Source organism: Grampus griseus (genome assembly GCF_964374135.1).
Source record: "Grampus griseus genome assembly, chromosome: 8".
NCBI lineage: Eukaryota > Metazoa > Chordata > Mammalia > Artiodactyla > Delphinidae > Grampus > Grampus griseus.
The window spans coordinates 106,993,123-107,010,758 of record NC_139002.1 but is presented as its reverse complement, the minus strand read 5'-3'; the positions used below and the strand labels follow the sequence as shown (position 1 = coordinate 107,010,758).

Genomic DNA, 17,636 nt, shown 5'->3' with positions numbered 1-17,636 from the left:
GGAGGGAGGGCGGTGGCCGGTCGTGGTGGGACTCAGGGTGGGTCGCTGCACATACAGTCCTGCCTCAGTTTCCTTATCTGCCTGAAGGACTCCAGGGGGCCAAGGGGACGGGAGCCCGCCTGGGGTGGGGGATTCAAAGTCCAGGTGCCACGTGCGCGGCTTCTGCTGAAGCCGCACCCCCATCTCCAGCATCCCCGCCGGATTCGGCTGGTTATTGAGGGTAGTAGGTTCTGCTGCAAGCTGGTCTTCGGAAATAAGAGAAAGTAAATAAAATCATGCTGGAAAGAGGTGATACGAGCAACTCTGCACCACTCAGAATCTTCGGAGCTGCACCAGGGCTAAGGAGCCAGGCCCACACCCAGGTGGGCAGCTGGTACTGGGAGAGCTGGGGGCCTGGGTGGGAGGAGGGAGGCCCAGCCCAGGACAGAGACCATGGACCACCCCAGCGCCTTTGGTGGGTCATGTTGCAGGAGAGGTGGGAAAGAGTTGTTTATCTCAATTTGTCAGGGGAAACTGAGGCCCGGTGGGGTGACAGCGCAGGCAGGCTGAGCCCAGCCTGGAATCCTGCCTGCACACCAGGGCGCCCCTCCTCAACAGTAACAGGGACTTGGGGTGACACTATTTCTCAGCATGGGGCACAACCTTTCACGGAGTCCCCGCGTGAAGGCCCCTATAATTAGGGCTGCTTGACCGGGAAGAAGTTGGGGCTCACGCGGGCGAAGCGATCGGGCCCTTGCTCCCCGGCGCATCCCCGGCGGCCTGCTCCACTGGACACTGTTAGGCTGGGTGTAGCCGCTCAGCTGAGCTGCAGCTCCACCCTCACTGCTCCTGGAACCACAGGTCGGGTGAGGGTGGAGGGGAGCTTTGGGCAGCGAGAGGCCTCAGGTAAGTCCAGGCTTGGTCCCTCTCCAGCTACGAGTCCTGAGGGGATACTCTACCCTCTCTGGGCCTCGGTTTCCGCCTCTGTAAAGTGGGTGGATGACAGAAGCCGCCCCCGCTGGCAGCCAGGAGGACTGAGTAAAAGAACGTCTAGGCTGGGTGGACTCTCCCTGTAACTCCTGGGACAGGCATCCCGGGTCCACCCCAGGGTGAAGACAGTTGCTCATTCTCCTGGGTTAGATCAGGAAGGGCAGAGAAAGGCAGCGTCACGGGAAGCTGGCCGCTAAATGTGGCTCCTCTCCTCGCGGGAGAGTGGGCAGCAAAGCCAGGCCCGAAGGCTGCCTGGGGGGAACGTGGAAGACGCTGGCTGACGCTGGGGAATAACGCTGCTGCTGACGGGCAGGGCAAGAGCCTGGGAGGTGGGCAGAGCCAGGTGGACACGTGGGCTCTGGGCGGGCAGGGCACACCGCCCGCCGCCAGCATCCTGGGCACTCCAGACTCTCAGCGTCTCTACAAGGGGTTCATCCCTATTTTCCAAATGGGGAACGCGGATCTTCTGGGCTGAACCAGGGGCCGTGTGCCGCTCTCGAGGGCTGGAGCCGTCATCCTTGTCTCCTGCCTGCAACACCTCTCAGCAGCTTCCTCTCCCACCCCGCACCCCGGCGTACACCGGAGCCAGGACATCTCATCCCCTCCTCCCTGCCTTTGCTGTGTTCCCCACCTGCACGCCTTCCTTTCCTCCTCTGTCCTTCGTAGCTCTCCCCAGCTTCCCCAGCACTGACGAACCCCCTGTCCTCTGGGATCTGAGGTCCCTGACCTCTCCAGATCTCATGTCCCGGGACTGCCTCGGAGCCATCTATACATAAGCTCTTAACTCATGGGGGCCCCTCAGCAGGCTGGCAGGACGCCGGGGGGCTGGGCCAGGAACTGCCCTTAACGCACTTGCCTTCAGAACCTGCTGCACACAGCGGGCTCAGCACCTGGTGCGGGTCCCAGAAACGCTCCTGCTTGGCTGGAATAATGGCCGGTACTGAGCAAAGTGGACCAATGAGTCCTTAGTGAATGGGAAGGAAATTCAGAGTGACCCCCCTCAAGTCAGAGAGCAGGGACATTAATGCAAGGAGAGAATTCCCCACCCACACAAGACAAGAAAATGTTACCAGGTTCAAAACTGAACGCCCAACCATCCGCTGGGGCCTGATCGAGGACCCTCCGAGTCTGACAGCCTGCGGAGCACATAAACATCCCCTAAACATCTCCTGCCGTTGGGGGGGTGGGAGCATGGAGGCCAGACAAGAATGGGTGTCTTTTGCTTTCATTCAAAGACCAGCTCTGCCACTTCTAGCTGTGCTACCCTTAGGCACGTAGCTTAATATCTTCGTCCCTCTGATCTCTTCTTTGTAAAATGAGGGCCAGAGGGAATAAACAGACCTCCCTCAACTAATATGACTTCCCTCAAAGGGTTGTGGGAAGGATTAAACACGTTAATATATGTAAAGGGTTTACAACAGGTCCTGGGATATGGTGAACACTCAACAGAAATTTGCTCTAATTGGGAACTGAGACACGGCACAAGTGAAGGACTAGGGGAGGACGGGAAAAGATAATCTCATGGTCGAAGCGGACCACAAGCTAAAGATGGCGGCAGTGGAAAACGGAGCTGGTTCCACTGCCAGGTCCAGCAAGAGGCAGAACCGAGCACGGCTGTGAGAGTCCCAGATCCTCCCTCAAGGCCTGGCCCTGTCACTAATTCGTTGTGTCATCCTGGGCAAGTTGCTTTGTCTGTTTGCATCTTGGTTTTAAAAACTGGGGATGATCCTACCTGAATAAGTGTAAGGGGCATGCAGTCTTCAAACAGAAAGTATGGGCTCTCTTCCTAGTACATTCCACACAGGCTGGTAGGCCTGCAGGGTTTGGAGAGCAATTCTGGGCTGGGCTCAGAGGGAGCTGGGGAGGTAGGTGCACAGCGAGGACCACAGAGACTGTCGGGGTGGCCATGTGACTTTTGGGGGCCCTTCCATGGAGCCAGAGTGGCTGCTTTTCTCGTGCAGGACAGGACAAGAAGGCAAAGATCTAACTTGCAGTGGGAGCGATATGCGTTAGACTGAACGCCTAACTTCCCAATTCAAAGGCTTGGGAAAGCTTCAGAACGTCCTTTCTGTATCCTTAGGGAAGGGACAGTGACCTCTTGCTGCACTTTTGCCAAGGGCGAGGGATTTCTCATTCATCTTTTTAATGCTCGGCACTGAACGCACGGCTCTGGAATGAACGCACGCATGGGGGAATGAATGACAGAGGTGTGGGGTTTGCACACTGCTACTGGTAGGGGCCACCAGATCAAGGACACCGAAGCTGAGACCCAGCCAGACCAGAGCTTAAACACCACACCCCCCAGCTCCGAGCCTCAGTTTTTGCATCTGCGAGATGGGGACAAAAACATCTCCTCGACTCAGGTCACAGGATTCTTGTGAGGACCAAGTGTGATGGGAGAACTGAACGTATTTTGAAGATGAACCCCTGAGCTGTCCCAAGGAAGGCAGAAAGATGGCTGTCTGAGGTTACGTGGGAAGAGGTCAGGGGCCAAAAGTCCCCTTCACAGCAGGTGTGCCCTGACCCAAGTACCACAAACAGCGCGAGGGCAGTCTAGCTGTCTCTGCAAACTTCCTCCCCAGACTCTTAGAAAAGGGCAGAAGAGGAGAACGGAGCCCTGCATCCACACCTTGGTCGCTGGACTGAGACCCAGTGCATTCTTTCTTTATATTTATTTATTTTTTATTGACGTATAGTTGACTTACAATGTTGTGTTAATTTCTGCTGTACAGCAAAGTGATTCAGATACATATATTTGATTCAGATATATCTGATTCAGATATATATATATATATACATCTGTGCCTGCACAGAGCCACCTTCGCTGGGTGACTCAAAGTAATGACTGAGCAACACTTACTGGCTTGAGCTGTGCTGGGGATGCCCTCAGAGGCTCTCCCAGGCACACTGCCTGCCCTGCACAGACAGGCCCCCAGCTCCTAGAGCACTGCTTCCAGCCTGTCTGTGGCCATTTCTCTGGTGGCACGCTGCTCAGCCCTCCTTCCTGCGGCCACGTGCTCCTGGTTCACAGCCCTCCAAGCCCGTCATACCTGAAGCCTCCCCACCGTAAGACTTCGTGCAAAATAAGTCACTAGTCTCCTCTGGGCTGTGAGAAGCTTGAAAGAAGAGCCTCTCTGCCTCTCTGCAGACTTTGGGGCCCTCACCAGAGTTTGGGGGAGCCGAGAATTTCTGGATTGCGAGAGACAACGGGTCCCTGAACTAAAATTCCAGAGTCCAGGGGCCATTTATTAAGGGCTCCATTTTTTTTTTTTTTTTTTTTTTGTGGTACGCGGGCCTCTCACCGCTGTGACCTCTCCCGTTGCGGAGCACAGGCTCTGGACGCGCAGGCTCAGCGGCCATGGCTCACGGGCCCAGCCTCTCTGCGGCATGTGGGATCTTCCCGGACCGGGGCACGAACCCGTGTCCCCTGCATCGGCAGGCGGACTCTCAACCACTGCACCACCAGGGAACCCAAGGGCTCCATTTTTAATTTCACAGCCCGTTCATTCTCAAGTTGAATCTGGTGTACCTTGGAATGTCTGTTTCTCTCCATTTCCTTAGCTGCCACCTCTACCTCATGCCTCCTAACCGGTGTCCCCCTCATTCCCACCTCTAGGTCTTCAAACATGTGATTTCCTAGTGTGAAAGGCCCCACCCCACCCCATTATGGGTATAACTGGCCCCTTCTCCTCCAGAATGCTCATCCCTCCTACAGGCTGTCCGTGGTCACCTGCCTCTGTGTCTTCGCCCTTCCTAGCTCTCCTCCCAGCTGGTGGGTGACATGGGACAGTCATCTGCCCCCTCCTGGCCTCAGTTTCTTCATCTGCGGTAACAGCACCTACCCCACACGGTTACTGAGAGAGTGAAATGAGTTAACACACAGCGGCGGGCCCATCGCTCTGGAAGCGTCCCTTGTCGCTGTCTTGGGTAACTTCCACCACTGCTCCTTAAGCCCCAGCTGGGCGGGGCTCCCCGGCCCGTTCGCTCTGGTGGTGTCCGGGATCCCACAGGGCCTGGTACGCAGCAGGCACACAGTGTGCGCTTGAAATGATGATCCTAAACTTTCAAGGTCACCCCCAACACTGGTCCCTAACATTGCCAGCCTTTCTGCCCAAGCCCAGCTGTAGAGGACACCCCCATAGCCCACAGGAGCCCAGGCATGACCCCAGGGGGGGCAAGGCCGGAGGGTCTCTGCCTTTCCGGGACCGCACCCCACAGGCACCTCCCTGGATGCCCGGCCGGACTCCGGCTGAGGCCAGAGAGGCAGTCTAGGGCAATCCTGGGCTTGGTCAGAGGGAAACACGGGGCTGGGGCCTCCGCATCTCCTGGGGAGGGGCTTTGGCAGTGGCTGTGTGGGCACCAGGGAGAAAGGGGAGTCTGTTCTCTGGACCCAGAACGAGCGGCAGCGGGGCTCCCCGGCTGAAGGCGCTGGTCTCAGCCCTTCCCCCTTCAGGCAAACTTTGTTCCAGCGTTAAGCCGAAACCCACATGGGCAAATTCTGACCTCCGGGGATCCTTGCGACCGCTGGGTCCCGCCCCAGAGAGAGTGGTAGGGGTACCGGGGACCCCAGACAGGGGACCCAACCACGTGGTCGGCCAGGCGCTGGCCCACGCGGCCCGGCTACCACCCAGGCCAGGCGCGAGCGCCGGGCTGGGGACCGGGACGAGCGCGGAAAGTCAGTCTCGAGCGACCGGCGCCCGCCTGCTGCCCGGGGTGTGCGGAACTCCCGTGACGAACCCCGCGCCGCTCCGGGGACTCCGCGTCGGTCCCCGGAGGGTGGCGGCGGGGTGGGGCCTGGAGGCTGCCACCCTCCCGGGGCGAGGCGGCTATCCCACCGGGGGCCCCAGCGGCCCGCTCGGGCGAAGCGGCTGCGGGCTGGGACGCGGTGCCGGGGCGGGCGCGGGCGCGCGGGTGGCCGCCCCCCACGCGCCCCGAGCCCCGCGGACCTGGCGCGCCCCGCCCCCCACCAGTCGCGCCCGTCCGGGGCGCGGCGCAGGTGCGCGGCCCTCCCGCCGGATCGCGGCCGCCCGCACTCACCGTGCCCTCGGACGGCAGGTAGCCGATGTCCTCGATGGCGCAGATGTTGATGATGTGGACGCTGCGGTCCGCGGCCGGGAGCGTCGAGTACTTCTCGTTGACCCTCATCGCGGCCGCCTGTGCGCCAGGACCGCCGGGCGACGCGCCCTCCCCATCCACGGCCCCGGCGGCCTCTGCAAGCGGACAGGCAGCGTTCGCGGCGCGCTGGCTCGCGGGGGGCCGGGCCTCCCGCTCCGCCCGCCGCCCGCGCCGCCCGGCCCCGGCCCCGGCCTCGCGCGCTGCGGTGCGGGAGCGCCCACCCTGCCGGTCCCGCGGGGCCCACACGCCGGCCGGCTTCCTTTGCCTCCAAGAAAGATGATCCGCGCTGTGCGCCCGCTTATGGCCGGGGCGGCGGCCACGCGGGTCAGATTTTCCGTAGAAATTAAAACACAGGAAGAAAGTACTCCATTCCTGCGGGCCCCTCCAAGGTTTATTTTTATCCGGGGAAAGCGCCCCTTGGTGGCCCGGTTCTCACGTCAGGGAGGAAAGGTCCAGTCGCCCCTACCTTACAGTTCAGTTGCGGGTCACCTTGCAGGGGAGACACGCTTCTGAGCTAGAAGTCAGGAATGCTCTCCCTGCCCCTTCCCGCTCCACCCGCTGGCTGACTCCAGCCGGCTGTCACTCAGCTCTCACCTCCTCCGGGGAGCCTCCCCTGCTTTCTGCATGCCCGCCCTGTCCAGCTCCCCGGAGCCCCCTCAGGTTGCCCGCAGCCCCCATTTATGGAATGTTTAGTACTCTGTGCCCAGGCACGAGCAGAGTCTGGGACACAGTACATCTCATTTAACCCCACACCCTGGTCCTCCTTTTGCAGAGGGGGCTGGGGACTTCGGAGGCCAAGGAGGTGTGGGCCGGGGGAGCGCGTGCAGAGTCGCCTGCACTCCTTCATGATGCTCTGCTGCCTCCCTGAGGGAGGGACGGTGACTTGGATGGTTTCATCCCAGGACTAGCAGGGCTCGGGCACACAGTTGGCACTCCTCAGGACATTTTTAATCCTCCATCCCTGCAGGAGGGGGACGCAGGTCTCTGGGGGCAACCATGCTGAGGTTTAGCCCTCGGGGGCCACGCTGGCAGCCCTGCCCAGTGGGAATGAAGTCTCCCGTTTTTCTGCCCTTCTGTATGCCGTTAGTTCCTCAAGGTGTGTGTGCCAAATGCCACCTCCTCCAAGAAGTCATCCTGGACTGCCCCTCACCCAATCAGTGAGGCCCAAGAACCTGCCTGTACCTTGACTACAGCACTTTCTTTACTCCACCTCATTTTACAGTGGATTCATACAGTTGATACTCAATAACTGCTTGTCAAATGGCCACTGAGGAACATTCAGGGCCTACAGAAATGATTCTAAAGAATGATTATAAAGCTGCCTTCTAAGGCCATGATGTCGTCAGCCTGCTGTGGTTCCAAGAATGCATTCTGGGATCAGACAGGATGGGGTTGGGTTCCCGCTCTGGCACTTTCCAGCCCTGTGGCCCTGGACGAGGCTCCTTAAGGCTCACAGGGACTCCGTCTTCTCCCGTGAGCATCTAGCGTGTGTGAAGCTGCAGCTCAGTGCCGGGCACAGGGGAGGCTGGGCAGTGGCCACCGCTGTCACTGCAAACTATCATCTTGTCATTGTCGTGACCTTCTTCCCTCTCCCATTGGAGAGGCTCAGCGGAGAAATGCAAGAAGGTTACTCCATCCTGGGCCCGGCCTTGCCAATGGGAGCTGAGCGGCCCTAAAGGACTCTTTGTCTGCACCTTGGACAGCTAGAGTAGGTTTGGAGAAGTGCGCTAGGCTGCCGAAGGCCGGAAACAGCCCTCCACAGTTTCTGCCACGCCAGGGAGACCTTGCTCTTAAAAGTTCAAGTTTTCAGGGCTGGGAAGAATGACACAGACACACACACACACACACACACACACACACAGACACACACACACAGAAGATTATGTAACTTCATTCTCTTATCCGTGTTGGTGAACAACCAAGATTGTGCAACCCTAATGTACCATCTTTCTAAATTTATTTTCAAGTGGCAAAGGGCCTTGCCGAAGCCTACGAGATATAATTTATGAAGAAAATAGGAAAAATGGAATCCCTCAATTCTGGGTACGTTGGCATTTCCAAACGTTTGGGGGGTGACACTTGACCGCTGTTCCCGGGAGGCCTGGGGGCTCTGTGCCTGAGCCCTTCTGGGGGCTGCAGGGTGGGGGACAGTCTTTGAGGCTTGGCAGCTCCCCACCTCCTCCGGAGACAGCGCCCCCTCTGGCTTTGCCCCCAAAGCTGTGTTTCTGCACTTGTTTCTGTGATTCACGCCTTAGCCAGGTTCAAGACATCTGCTTGCTTGTAAAGCGTCACTTTCTTTGCCACATACAGTCGAGTTCCTTGCTTTGCCCTGCTCCCTGCATCTGCTTCCTCTCGCCCCCTCCCCTAAGCTTCTGAGGTGGACGGTGTAGAAATGCTTCATCAAGGGGAGGGGAGATGCAGGGTGGCCTCTGCGCAGAGCAGGTGCAAGGATGGGCCAGCTGGGATCAATTCCATCCCCGGGCCGCTTATGGCCTGGGCCAGGCGTGGGGTGGGGTTCCTGGGTCTTGGGATTCCAGGGACCAACAAGTAGTAAAAACATTCCCACCAAATGAGGAAGGAGGAATGGGACGCTTCTAGTTGAGATATCTCTGAAGTTAGAAGGACTTTAAAGGGTCCCTTTTGTTCTGGTGATGATTTCACCTGCTGGGTTCCCTGCCTTACCCTGTCTCACGGGCCATCATGCTGGGATTCCGTCTCTACTCTGAATCGCTAACTGCTTATAAACAGACCCTCTAGATAAACTGTTGCATTACTTTTGTATTTTCTTCTTTTTGACTCAGTGATTCTCACCGTTAAAAATCCAAAGGGACTGATTTCACCAGAAGGATTAATTCCCCACTCATGAATTAATAAAAATCGGTCTCATTAGTTTAAGTGGTACCCTTTATTATGGGAAGTTCTGGGCCTCACGGCTCACCCTTTTCTGCCACCGTGTTGCCTTTTCGTGTTATTGTGATGTCACCCAGCATTAGGCACTTTCGTCTCCGCTGACATTTTAATAGTCACCAGGAGTGCAAGCACAGGGTGACAAGGGGCGCAGGAGAGGAGGCCAGGCATGCTCCCGGGTGAATGCCTCCTTTGTAGGTGGCAGGAGGGGGCCCTTTCCAGTGGTGTTTTCTTTGCAACATCAGTTTCATCTCCTTGGCATTGTGCGCGAGAAAGAAAGAACGTCTCGCACTGTTCCTGCTTAGTGGCACCGTTCTGAGCCTCCCCAGGAGAGCAGGCTTCACACAGCGAGCAGAATGAGGCCGTAGTGAGCCCGGGGCAGGGATTATTCCCGCAAGGGTGTCTCTGATATGGCGCTGTCCGGCGGGGCTTCTCACCTTGGCTCTGTCGACATCTGGCGCTGCATCGTAATTTGTCCTGGGGCCATACTGTGCCCATCCCGTGCCCTGTGAGCTGCTCAGCGGCATCCCTGACTTCCTCCCACTAGATGCCAGTAGCACCATCTCCCTCCCAGTGTGACAACCAAGCACATCACCAGACACTGTGAGGTGTCCCCTGGGGGCAAAACCCCTCCCTGCTGAGAACCCTGTTCCCAGGCTGCAAGGAAGACCCAGGAGGCTGATCTTACCACCCCCATTTCTCTGATGGGAATGGAGGCCTGGAGAGGTACCTGGCTTTTTATCAGAGATACACGAGGTGGGAGTTATGATTTGTTTTTACAAAATACAGAGATGCCCCCCCAGGGCTGCTCTCAGTGGGTGGAGGGGCCGGCACAGCCCAGGACACACCAGGCTGCTCTGTCCCTCGTTCTGGCCACCCCTGCATGGGGCAGCCTTCTCCCCAGGACAGACCTCTGCACTCAGAGGTGCTAAATAAACGCCGCTGACTCACGGGCAGCCTGGGTGGGGAGAGGAGCGCGGAAGAAGTGAGCGGCTCATGACTCAGGGCTATTGTGAGCGCCGACGGCCACCCATCCCCCGCTGGCTCTGAGCCCCCTTCCAGTATCTGGTGGGCAGTCCCTGTAGGAAAGAAACGAACACCCCACAGGTATATGACCTAACATGCTAAAAGCGACTCAGGGTGTAATTATCCCCAGGGAAGATGTGCCTGGAGAATTTATAACTGAGATACGGTGGGTGGGAGACTGGCCCCTGTCATTTCCTTCCTTCGAATGATAGCAGAGCTCTGAGCAGAAGCTGGCAAGCTGCAGCTGGATGGGGGACTCCTTGGGCGTGGAGACTGCCAGCCCAGAGTTCTGGAAAGCAGCCCGAGCATGAAGCTCTGTCTGGGGGACGCCCCCCACCCCCACAGCAGCCAGGGGTGTTGTTTCCATCAGAGGGTTTTCAGATGATTTATGTGTTTTGTTAACCCAAGGCCCGCCTTCTGAGAATTCCTAGGAACTCTAAAAACATGCCCAGGGTAAGTTAGAACCCAGCCCGTCACCTCCTCCTGGAAGCCTTTCTGGCCTGAGTCAGTTGGCCTGACTCATCTCTGTTCTGCTGGCTCCAACCAGGCACTCAGGCCCATTTCTGCTCCATCTTCCTCACGTCTCCTCCTACTTTATTTCTCCCCTCTTAACCCCCCCTCCCTCCCATCTTTGGCACAATATAGATTTCCCAGTTTATGTTTATTTATTTAACAAGCAGTGGGGCAGTGTTTACTACAGTCCAGCACTGTGCTAAGCTCCCTACAAACAGTAACTTGAGTTCTTATAGTGATTACAGCCATTTGCAAGGGGATTCACACAGATGTCACCCCTCCAACCCCGGCCAAGGTCCTTTCTTTGGAGGTTTGGGGAGAAGTCCAGACTGAGTCTCCAATGGCTGCTCCCTCCTCCCCAGCGACCCTACAGGCATCATGATATTAATTCCCATGACGACAGACACTTGGGCACCAGAAATCCTGCCCACTGGGGACGGGATGCAGGATGCAGCCGAGACGGCCTCTGGACCACCCTGCCCAGCAGAGGGTGGGGAGTCCGATCGCAGCGTGCTGGCTGCCCGCTTCTCAAAATGAAAGCCCCGCCCAGGGGTCTAACGCTTCTTCTTGGGTCTTGAAAGAATAGCAGAGCTTCAGCCTGCCTTGCTTTCATCAGCCCTCCCCAAGAGAACAAAGGATTTCCAAGTCCCACGCACAGATTGCCTTCATCCGGGCTCACACCCCACCAGGCAGAGCCTTCCAGATCATGGAGCTGCTGAGAGATAAGAGCCAGGTGCTCCAGGCTGAAGGTGGCGTGAGGCCCCCAGGCTGCGGAGCTGGGATGGAGCTGCCCCGTGCCGTTGAAATGTGTGAACAGGAGCAACGCTCTCACCCGCACAGCCCAACCGCCTGCATCCTGCCCGTGCACGCATGCGTGTGTTTTGGAGCGCATCCCATGTGCATTATTGCTGTCCTGGGGTCAGTGGCCACACACAACCCTTAATTTCCCTAAAGACCCATCTCGCGGGAGGCTGGACCCTGACGTCACAGCCTAGGTCGGTGACCTGGGTCTCGCTCCGGAGCTGATCCTCTTGGACCACTCTGTGTGACCTCACACAGCTCCCCCAAAGATCAAGCAAACCCAGAAATCCTTGGACAGAGGACCAGGCTTTGGTATCTTTATGGGAAGACCCTGATGCTTTCCTGTGAGACCCCAGGGCTGGAATCAAAGACCTTCCGGGTTTGGTGAGGCCACGGATGGCCTTTCCCTGGAAACCTTGCTGTTCATGCGGTTGTACCTTCATGTGTGTACGATTCAGCGCAGAGCTTCTGTTTTGCGTCAGGCCTCTGCTAGGTCCTGGGTCTGCGTCCTGCAGCCAAGCTGCTGGGCTACAAGCTCCTCTCGGGTACAAGCTCACTGCATCCTGTGTTCTGGGGCCTGGCTGGCTGGACACCCAGCCCAAAGCAATGAGCCAACGTTTTTGGGAGGCGTGAATGAGCTGATGAACCAGAAGCCTCACGAACAAGGCACTGGCTCTCCCTGCCCCGGTGCTGGGAGTCAGAGCTACGAAGCTCCTCCAGGTTTGGGACCTCGGACCTCATCCTCCAGCGGAGCTTCCTGGCGTACTAAAGGAGTGGGTTCTCGGGCCCTACACACAGCACGGTCCAATAGGAACGTGATTGAGCCGCTGGTAATTTGCGATGCTGAAATAGCCACATAACAAGAATAAAACTCATCAAGGGAAATTGATAAAGTATTTTATGTAACTTATTCTATAAAATGTTATCTTTTCAACACGTGATCAATAAAAAAATTATCGATGAGCTAGTGGACATTCTTTTACCCTATAACAATTTGAAATCTAATGTGTATTTTATACGTACACAGCACATCTTAATTCAGACAAGCCCTGTTTCAAGGATCAGAGCTGCCTGTGGTCAGGGGCAAGGTACTGAACAGGTTAGCTACAAAGCCGTCTCTTATTATGTAGGAAAACTCTATTGGATGGCCTTTCTTTTCTGCTTTACACTTCTCTGTGTCTTCTAAGATTTCTGCAGTGAACACAAATTAGTTTTATCACCAGGAAAAGGGAAACTATTATTAAAAACTCTGACATACCATGTAACCTGCAGGGTTACATGGTACCCTTTTTACTGTTTGAGGGAAAATGGCCAGTTGATCGGATTTTTATCTGTACAGCACCAATTTAGAGAAAACCACCTTTGCTTAGGGCCAATTGGAGACACGTTCCTAAAATATTTTGACAAAGTTTAGTCTTTAATTACAAAGCTTATATGATTACACAGCTGGTCACAGAGGCTTTTGAGTGGAGGAGGTGGGAGAGCTCTCTATTTGGAGACCTGGTCCACCTGAGGGCATCCTCCAAGGGTCCCTGTGCTAAGTGTTAGGTTCAGCAAACGTGGGCTGTCTGCCCCACCATGGAGCACGGGAGTGGGTGCTGCCTGAGATGCCAGCCGAGTGCATGGGGTGGGGCACCTTACCCAGCTGCCTGCTTGGAGGACTCTTAGCCCCCGGCTCTTCTGATAGTACTGCCTGGACTGGTGGGGAGGTCATTCATTCACTCACCCATGATTTACCCACTCATTCATTCACTCATTCATTCATTCACTCACACATTCATTCATTCATTTACTCACCCATCATTCATTCATTCACCCATGATTTACCCACTCAGTCATTCACTCATTCATTCACTCACACATTCATTCATTCATTCATTCACTCACCCATCATTCATTCACTCACCCATGATTTACCCACTCAATCATTCACTCATTCATTCATGCATTTACTTATTCATTCACTCACACATTCATTCATTCATTCGCTCATCCACTCACTCTTTTGTTACCTCCCCCCACACCTTGTCCATCCATCTCTGTTTTTCTGTGCAGATGTCACCCCACCCCTCATCCACTGCATAATTCCCTTCATTGTCTCGTTTCTTGTCTGTCCCACCCCCTCCCTTGGCTAGACTGTCAGCTCCAGGCTATTTTGTCATGATTCATTCAGTGACTCCAGATTTCCGTGCCTGAAAATGACACCAGAAGTAAGCCACCGAGCCGAGGACAAAGGTACAGAATTGAGCCGATGATTCAGTGAGTTTGGGCCCCAAAGCATTTTCTCTTAAGAGGTAAAATGTGGGGAGGAGGGGAGAGGGTGAGAGAGAGAGGAGTCTCTGCAAGCCAGGACGGCGTCTGACTTTGGGAATGCGTTAGTAACCCACAAGGAATTAACTCAGCCCCTTCCATCCCTCTGCTTATGGAGACGAAACCCCAAAGTGCATGTCCTGTAGAGTTAGTAAGTACACACACACACACACACACACACACACACACAGACCGCCTGATCCCTAAATGGTTAAAAATGGGCCCAAAGTATGTGACCTCCTCCTTCACGCTTATACAATTTGTGGTCCTGGAATCCCCCCAGAAGCCCACCCCGACCACGGCCCAGATCCTCCACAATCTGTGATCCTGCAGATGCTGGAGGGCCCAGGGCCGCCCCCTGTGTGGTGCCCGCGCCCCTGCACCGAACGCCATCCCTTCCAAAAGCAGTGCCTGAGAGCCACCTTCCCTGCTTCTTGTGTGAGAATTATTACATCTGAAATCAGGCTTTCTGGAAAACCAAATGTCTTTTTTTTTTTTCCTGCCCCTTCTATCCACCCCTACGTGGCAAGAGAATCCCTTGGAGGAGAAATTTTCAGTTAATTCATGTTTTATTCTACAACTCGATTCTCAGGGCAAGCGCCTTGAGATCTTCGTAACCATCCCCCCTTCCTTCCTGCTTTCTGCCCCATTTGGCAAGAGGCTGACCTCTGACCTCAGCCCCAGACTCCTCACCTCCCTGTAGAACTCACACCCGGCTCCTTCCAGCCCCTTTCGGAAGAGAATGCGCATCCTGTCCTTTGTCAGGGAGGATGTCGGTGCCCCCAGTTCCTTCCAAAAGGAAAACAAGGGAGAAACATGGTGCCCTGAGGTGGATCCCGGCCTGTGTGAGCAGATGCATGTCAATCGTTTCGTAAGGCAAAGTGTGTTGAGGAGGTGCTCTGCTATCCAGGGGGGACCGAACCAGCCTGGCCCTCCAGCCTGAGAAAGCACACGGGCACATCGCTGTTGGCTGCGGCCCCGGCATGGATCTAGCGGGCCTCTGCGGCGCCAATGACATTTGGGAACAGCTGGCGAGGGAGGGGCCAGGTGGCAGGGACCCTTCCTCCCCCTGTCATGGCCTGTTGACTTTGGGGACCCCAGCAGGGGACTGTTTTCCCTTGAATGAGGGCCGGGATCCCCTCTCCATGGCCAGACACTAGTTAATGGCTTCACAGGAGTTAACTTTCTCCCTGGGGTTCCTGCTCAGGCATCGCCTAGGCCTTCCCTGTTCCCCCCCCCACTGCCCCACGCCCCGGCTTTGCTTCCAAGCAGCACTTGTTACCCGACTCTTTACTTTCTCTCTGTGCCAGGAAAGCAGGGCCCTTGTCTGTCTCTCTCGGCTGTATTCTCAGCACCTAGCAAAGCACACAGCAGGTGGCAAAAAAATATTAGACTGGCCAAAAAGTTCATTCGCGTTTTTCCATATGTTTCGGAAAAACCCGAATGGACTTTCTGGCCACCCAATATTTAACGAAAGCACGAATGAGTGAACAACGCGTCCTTCGCCAGTGTCCGCGGACTCCAGCGCCGTGCAGAGCAAGCACTGTTACGAGGGGGCAATTTTAATCTGACTCAACCAACCCCTGAGCTGCCTCTTGGCCAAAGGAGGTGTGGGATCTTCACCGAGGGGTTCTCCCCAGGACCCTGGAGGGTGGAGCTAACGTCTTAACATTTTCAGGCCGCCGGGGCCGAGAGTCCTGGGGCCACTGGTCCAGCCGCCACAGGAGCCCAGTGACCAGCCCTCATCAGACCTCTGAGCTGCAGGAGGGAAATGCAGGACTGGGCTCGCCAGACATCTGGGTGCCTCCCCTTCCCCTGGGCAATCAGCGAGTTTACTAAGGTCCTACTGTGTACAGCCACAGAGCTGTGAGCCCCAGACACAAACGGAAAGACAGACCTGCCCGCCCGGCGCTTACATTGCCGGGGAAAGTCAGAAAACCCAGGGAGAGGCCTGAGAAAGAAAGATCACGGTAGGTCCTGGAAGGTTCTCCAGAGCGAGTGGCTTTCAGCCGAGCCCTCAAGGGTGACCGGGAGCCAGGAGGATGAAGAAGAGAGGACAGCCGCTCCAGGCAGGGGAAAGGCCTGCGGGCGAGGGCGCCAGGGCTCTGGTAGGGGACATGGTAGGGTCTGGAGGGGAGGACAGTGGCGAAGGGCGAGGGACTGCCGATTCATCCATCAGTTTCCCCCGTAGCGCTGCTGCCCTGTCCCTGTGAAGTTACAAGGTTGCCGGCGCAGCGTAGAGGGGAGGGGGACGCCCCCAGAGAGTGGGCTGGCTGATTTTTCATGGGCGGCCACGGAGGCCTCTCCGTGAAAGGGGCATTCACAGCCACTCAGGAGACAGAGACCTTGGGAAGACTTTGACAACCAGACTCTGTGTCTATGCAAATAGAAGGATTTCTAAGGATGTGCACTGGTGCTTCCTTGTCAAGAGCAAGGGCTCCCCTGCAGGGGGGAGTTGAGGGGGGCAGGAGAAGGGACCAAGCCGGGCTGAGCTGGTCTGGGGGTGCTGGCGCCTTCTCCCTCTGGACCATAGTGAGGCTGTGCCTCGGGGGCCCCTTCATCCAGCGTCCACGGCGGAGTGGAACGTCACGATGACGGGCTGGCTGCATCCCCGCACCTGGAAGTAATTAAAATTCCACGGGACAGCAGACGCGTCTGCTGTGCCGTTACCAGGTGAAGGCCGAAGTCAGGCTGCCTCCGCACATCCACCCACACCGAATCCCAATGAGAGGAAGGTGTCACGTGCTTCGGCCCCGACACACAGTACGTGCTCACAAAGGCTCGCGGAAGGGATTGTCCCAGAGGACACATGGCATAGGCTTCTTCCCTCCAGGGACCTGCGTGCCTGCCGGGTGACCTTGGACAAGTTAGGGAGGCAGCCCAGGGAGGAACATTCCAGATGGAGGCTGCAGCCAGGCAGGGCCCTGAGCTGGGATGAGCGTTGAGTGAGGGGCACGAGCGTGGAGGCTGCCGAGGCTGGTGGCGGACCTGGTCAGAGCAGAGGCGGGGCGGTTGGGCTGCAGGGCCTCGGGCCCTCTGGGTGGGGGAGGGGCGCAGGAGTAGAGGGGTGCGGTCCGAGCTCTTAGGCTTAGCAGATGGAAGGGTGGTGCCACGGTTGGGCCGAGTGTGGGGACCCAGGATGTGCATTTTAGCCGAGGACCCCGGAGCCTCTGATCCGGTGCCGCCCCTTGACAATGTGCAAGGCCTCCTCTGATGACGGCTGGACCCAGGAGTTCTCAAGCCCTGGGATGGAGGCTTCACTGCCTCTGAGGGCAGCTGACTGCCCCTGGGGCAGCTCTGAGGGAACCTGCTCCGAAAAGCCAGCCCTGCTTCCAGGCTTGGGCCACCTGCAGAATTACCCCATCATGAGAACAACATCTAAAACTCAGAGTCAGCCGTGCCACAAAGCTCCCTGTGTGTCCTCCTTGCTCGGACGAGCAACCACAGTTTGCTCTACTCCCTGTCCCCGGGAACGCCACGAATCACTCTCAACCGTCTACTTTCAAAATCCTTTGCCCTGGAACATGGACTCATGCAAGCTATGTGAGGACTCAGCGTTGGCAGCTCAGTGTGTGAGTGCAGGGCTCTGCAGAGGCCCTCCTGGGTCACATCCCCCTCCGTCCTTAACTCCTGTTCTCCTGGAACTGCCCCAAATGTCTCTATTGCGGCCCTAAGCTCTTCATTGACTGAGACAGCGAATCTCATGAGAACAGGCAAACTACTGATCTAATTCATACTAAGGTGTAAATGACTGTTTTCTCCCACGTACTTTTAATAGGTGAACAGGGCAACAAGCATCAAGTCCACGGACATCTGGGGATGGGGGACGTGGAGAGAGGGAAAAAACTCCCCAGGCAAAGGGAAAGGGGAGAAGGAAGAGGTTTGGGAGAAGGGGGGCAGGGAACGCCTTTACTTCCTGTTGGTCTGGCCTGGACTGACCCAGCCCTTCACTGCCTGCTGACTTGACTTTGGAGGCCAGCACAACCAGGGAGGGG

General features: G+C 56.7%; 1 protein-coding gene across 3 annotated transcripts in view; it reads right to left on the bottom strand.

The window, feature by feature from the left end:
• Positions 1–17,636, bottom strand: part of ANO1 (anoctamin 1) — a gene marked incomplete at its 5' end in the record, with an annotated part of 161,917 nt that overhangs the window by 84,366 nt on the left and 59,915 nt on the right. Inside the window, one exon of one of the 3 annotated variants that reach the window (XM_082661150.1) lies at positions 6,007–6,179. In XM_082661150.1, coding sequence (XP_082517276.1) covers positions 6,007–6,179 — 173 coding nt within the window. Of the gene's footprint in view, positions 1–6,006; positions 6,180–17,636 lie in introns of those variants that run through there. The other 2 variants (XM_082661152.1, XM_082661151.1) reach the window with 2 other exon arrangements.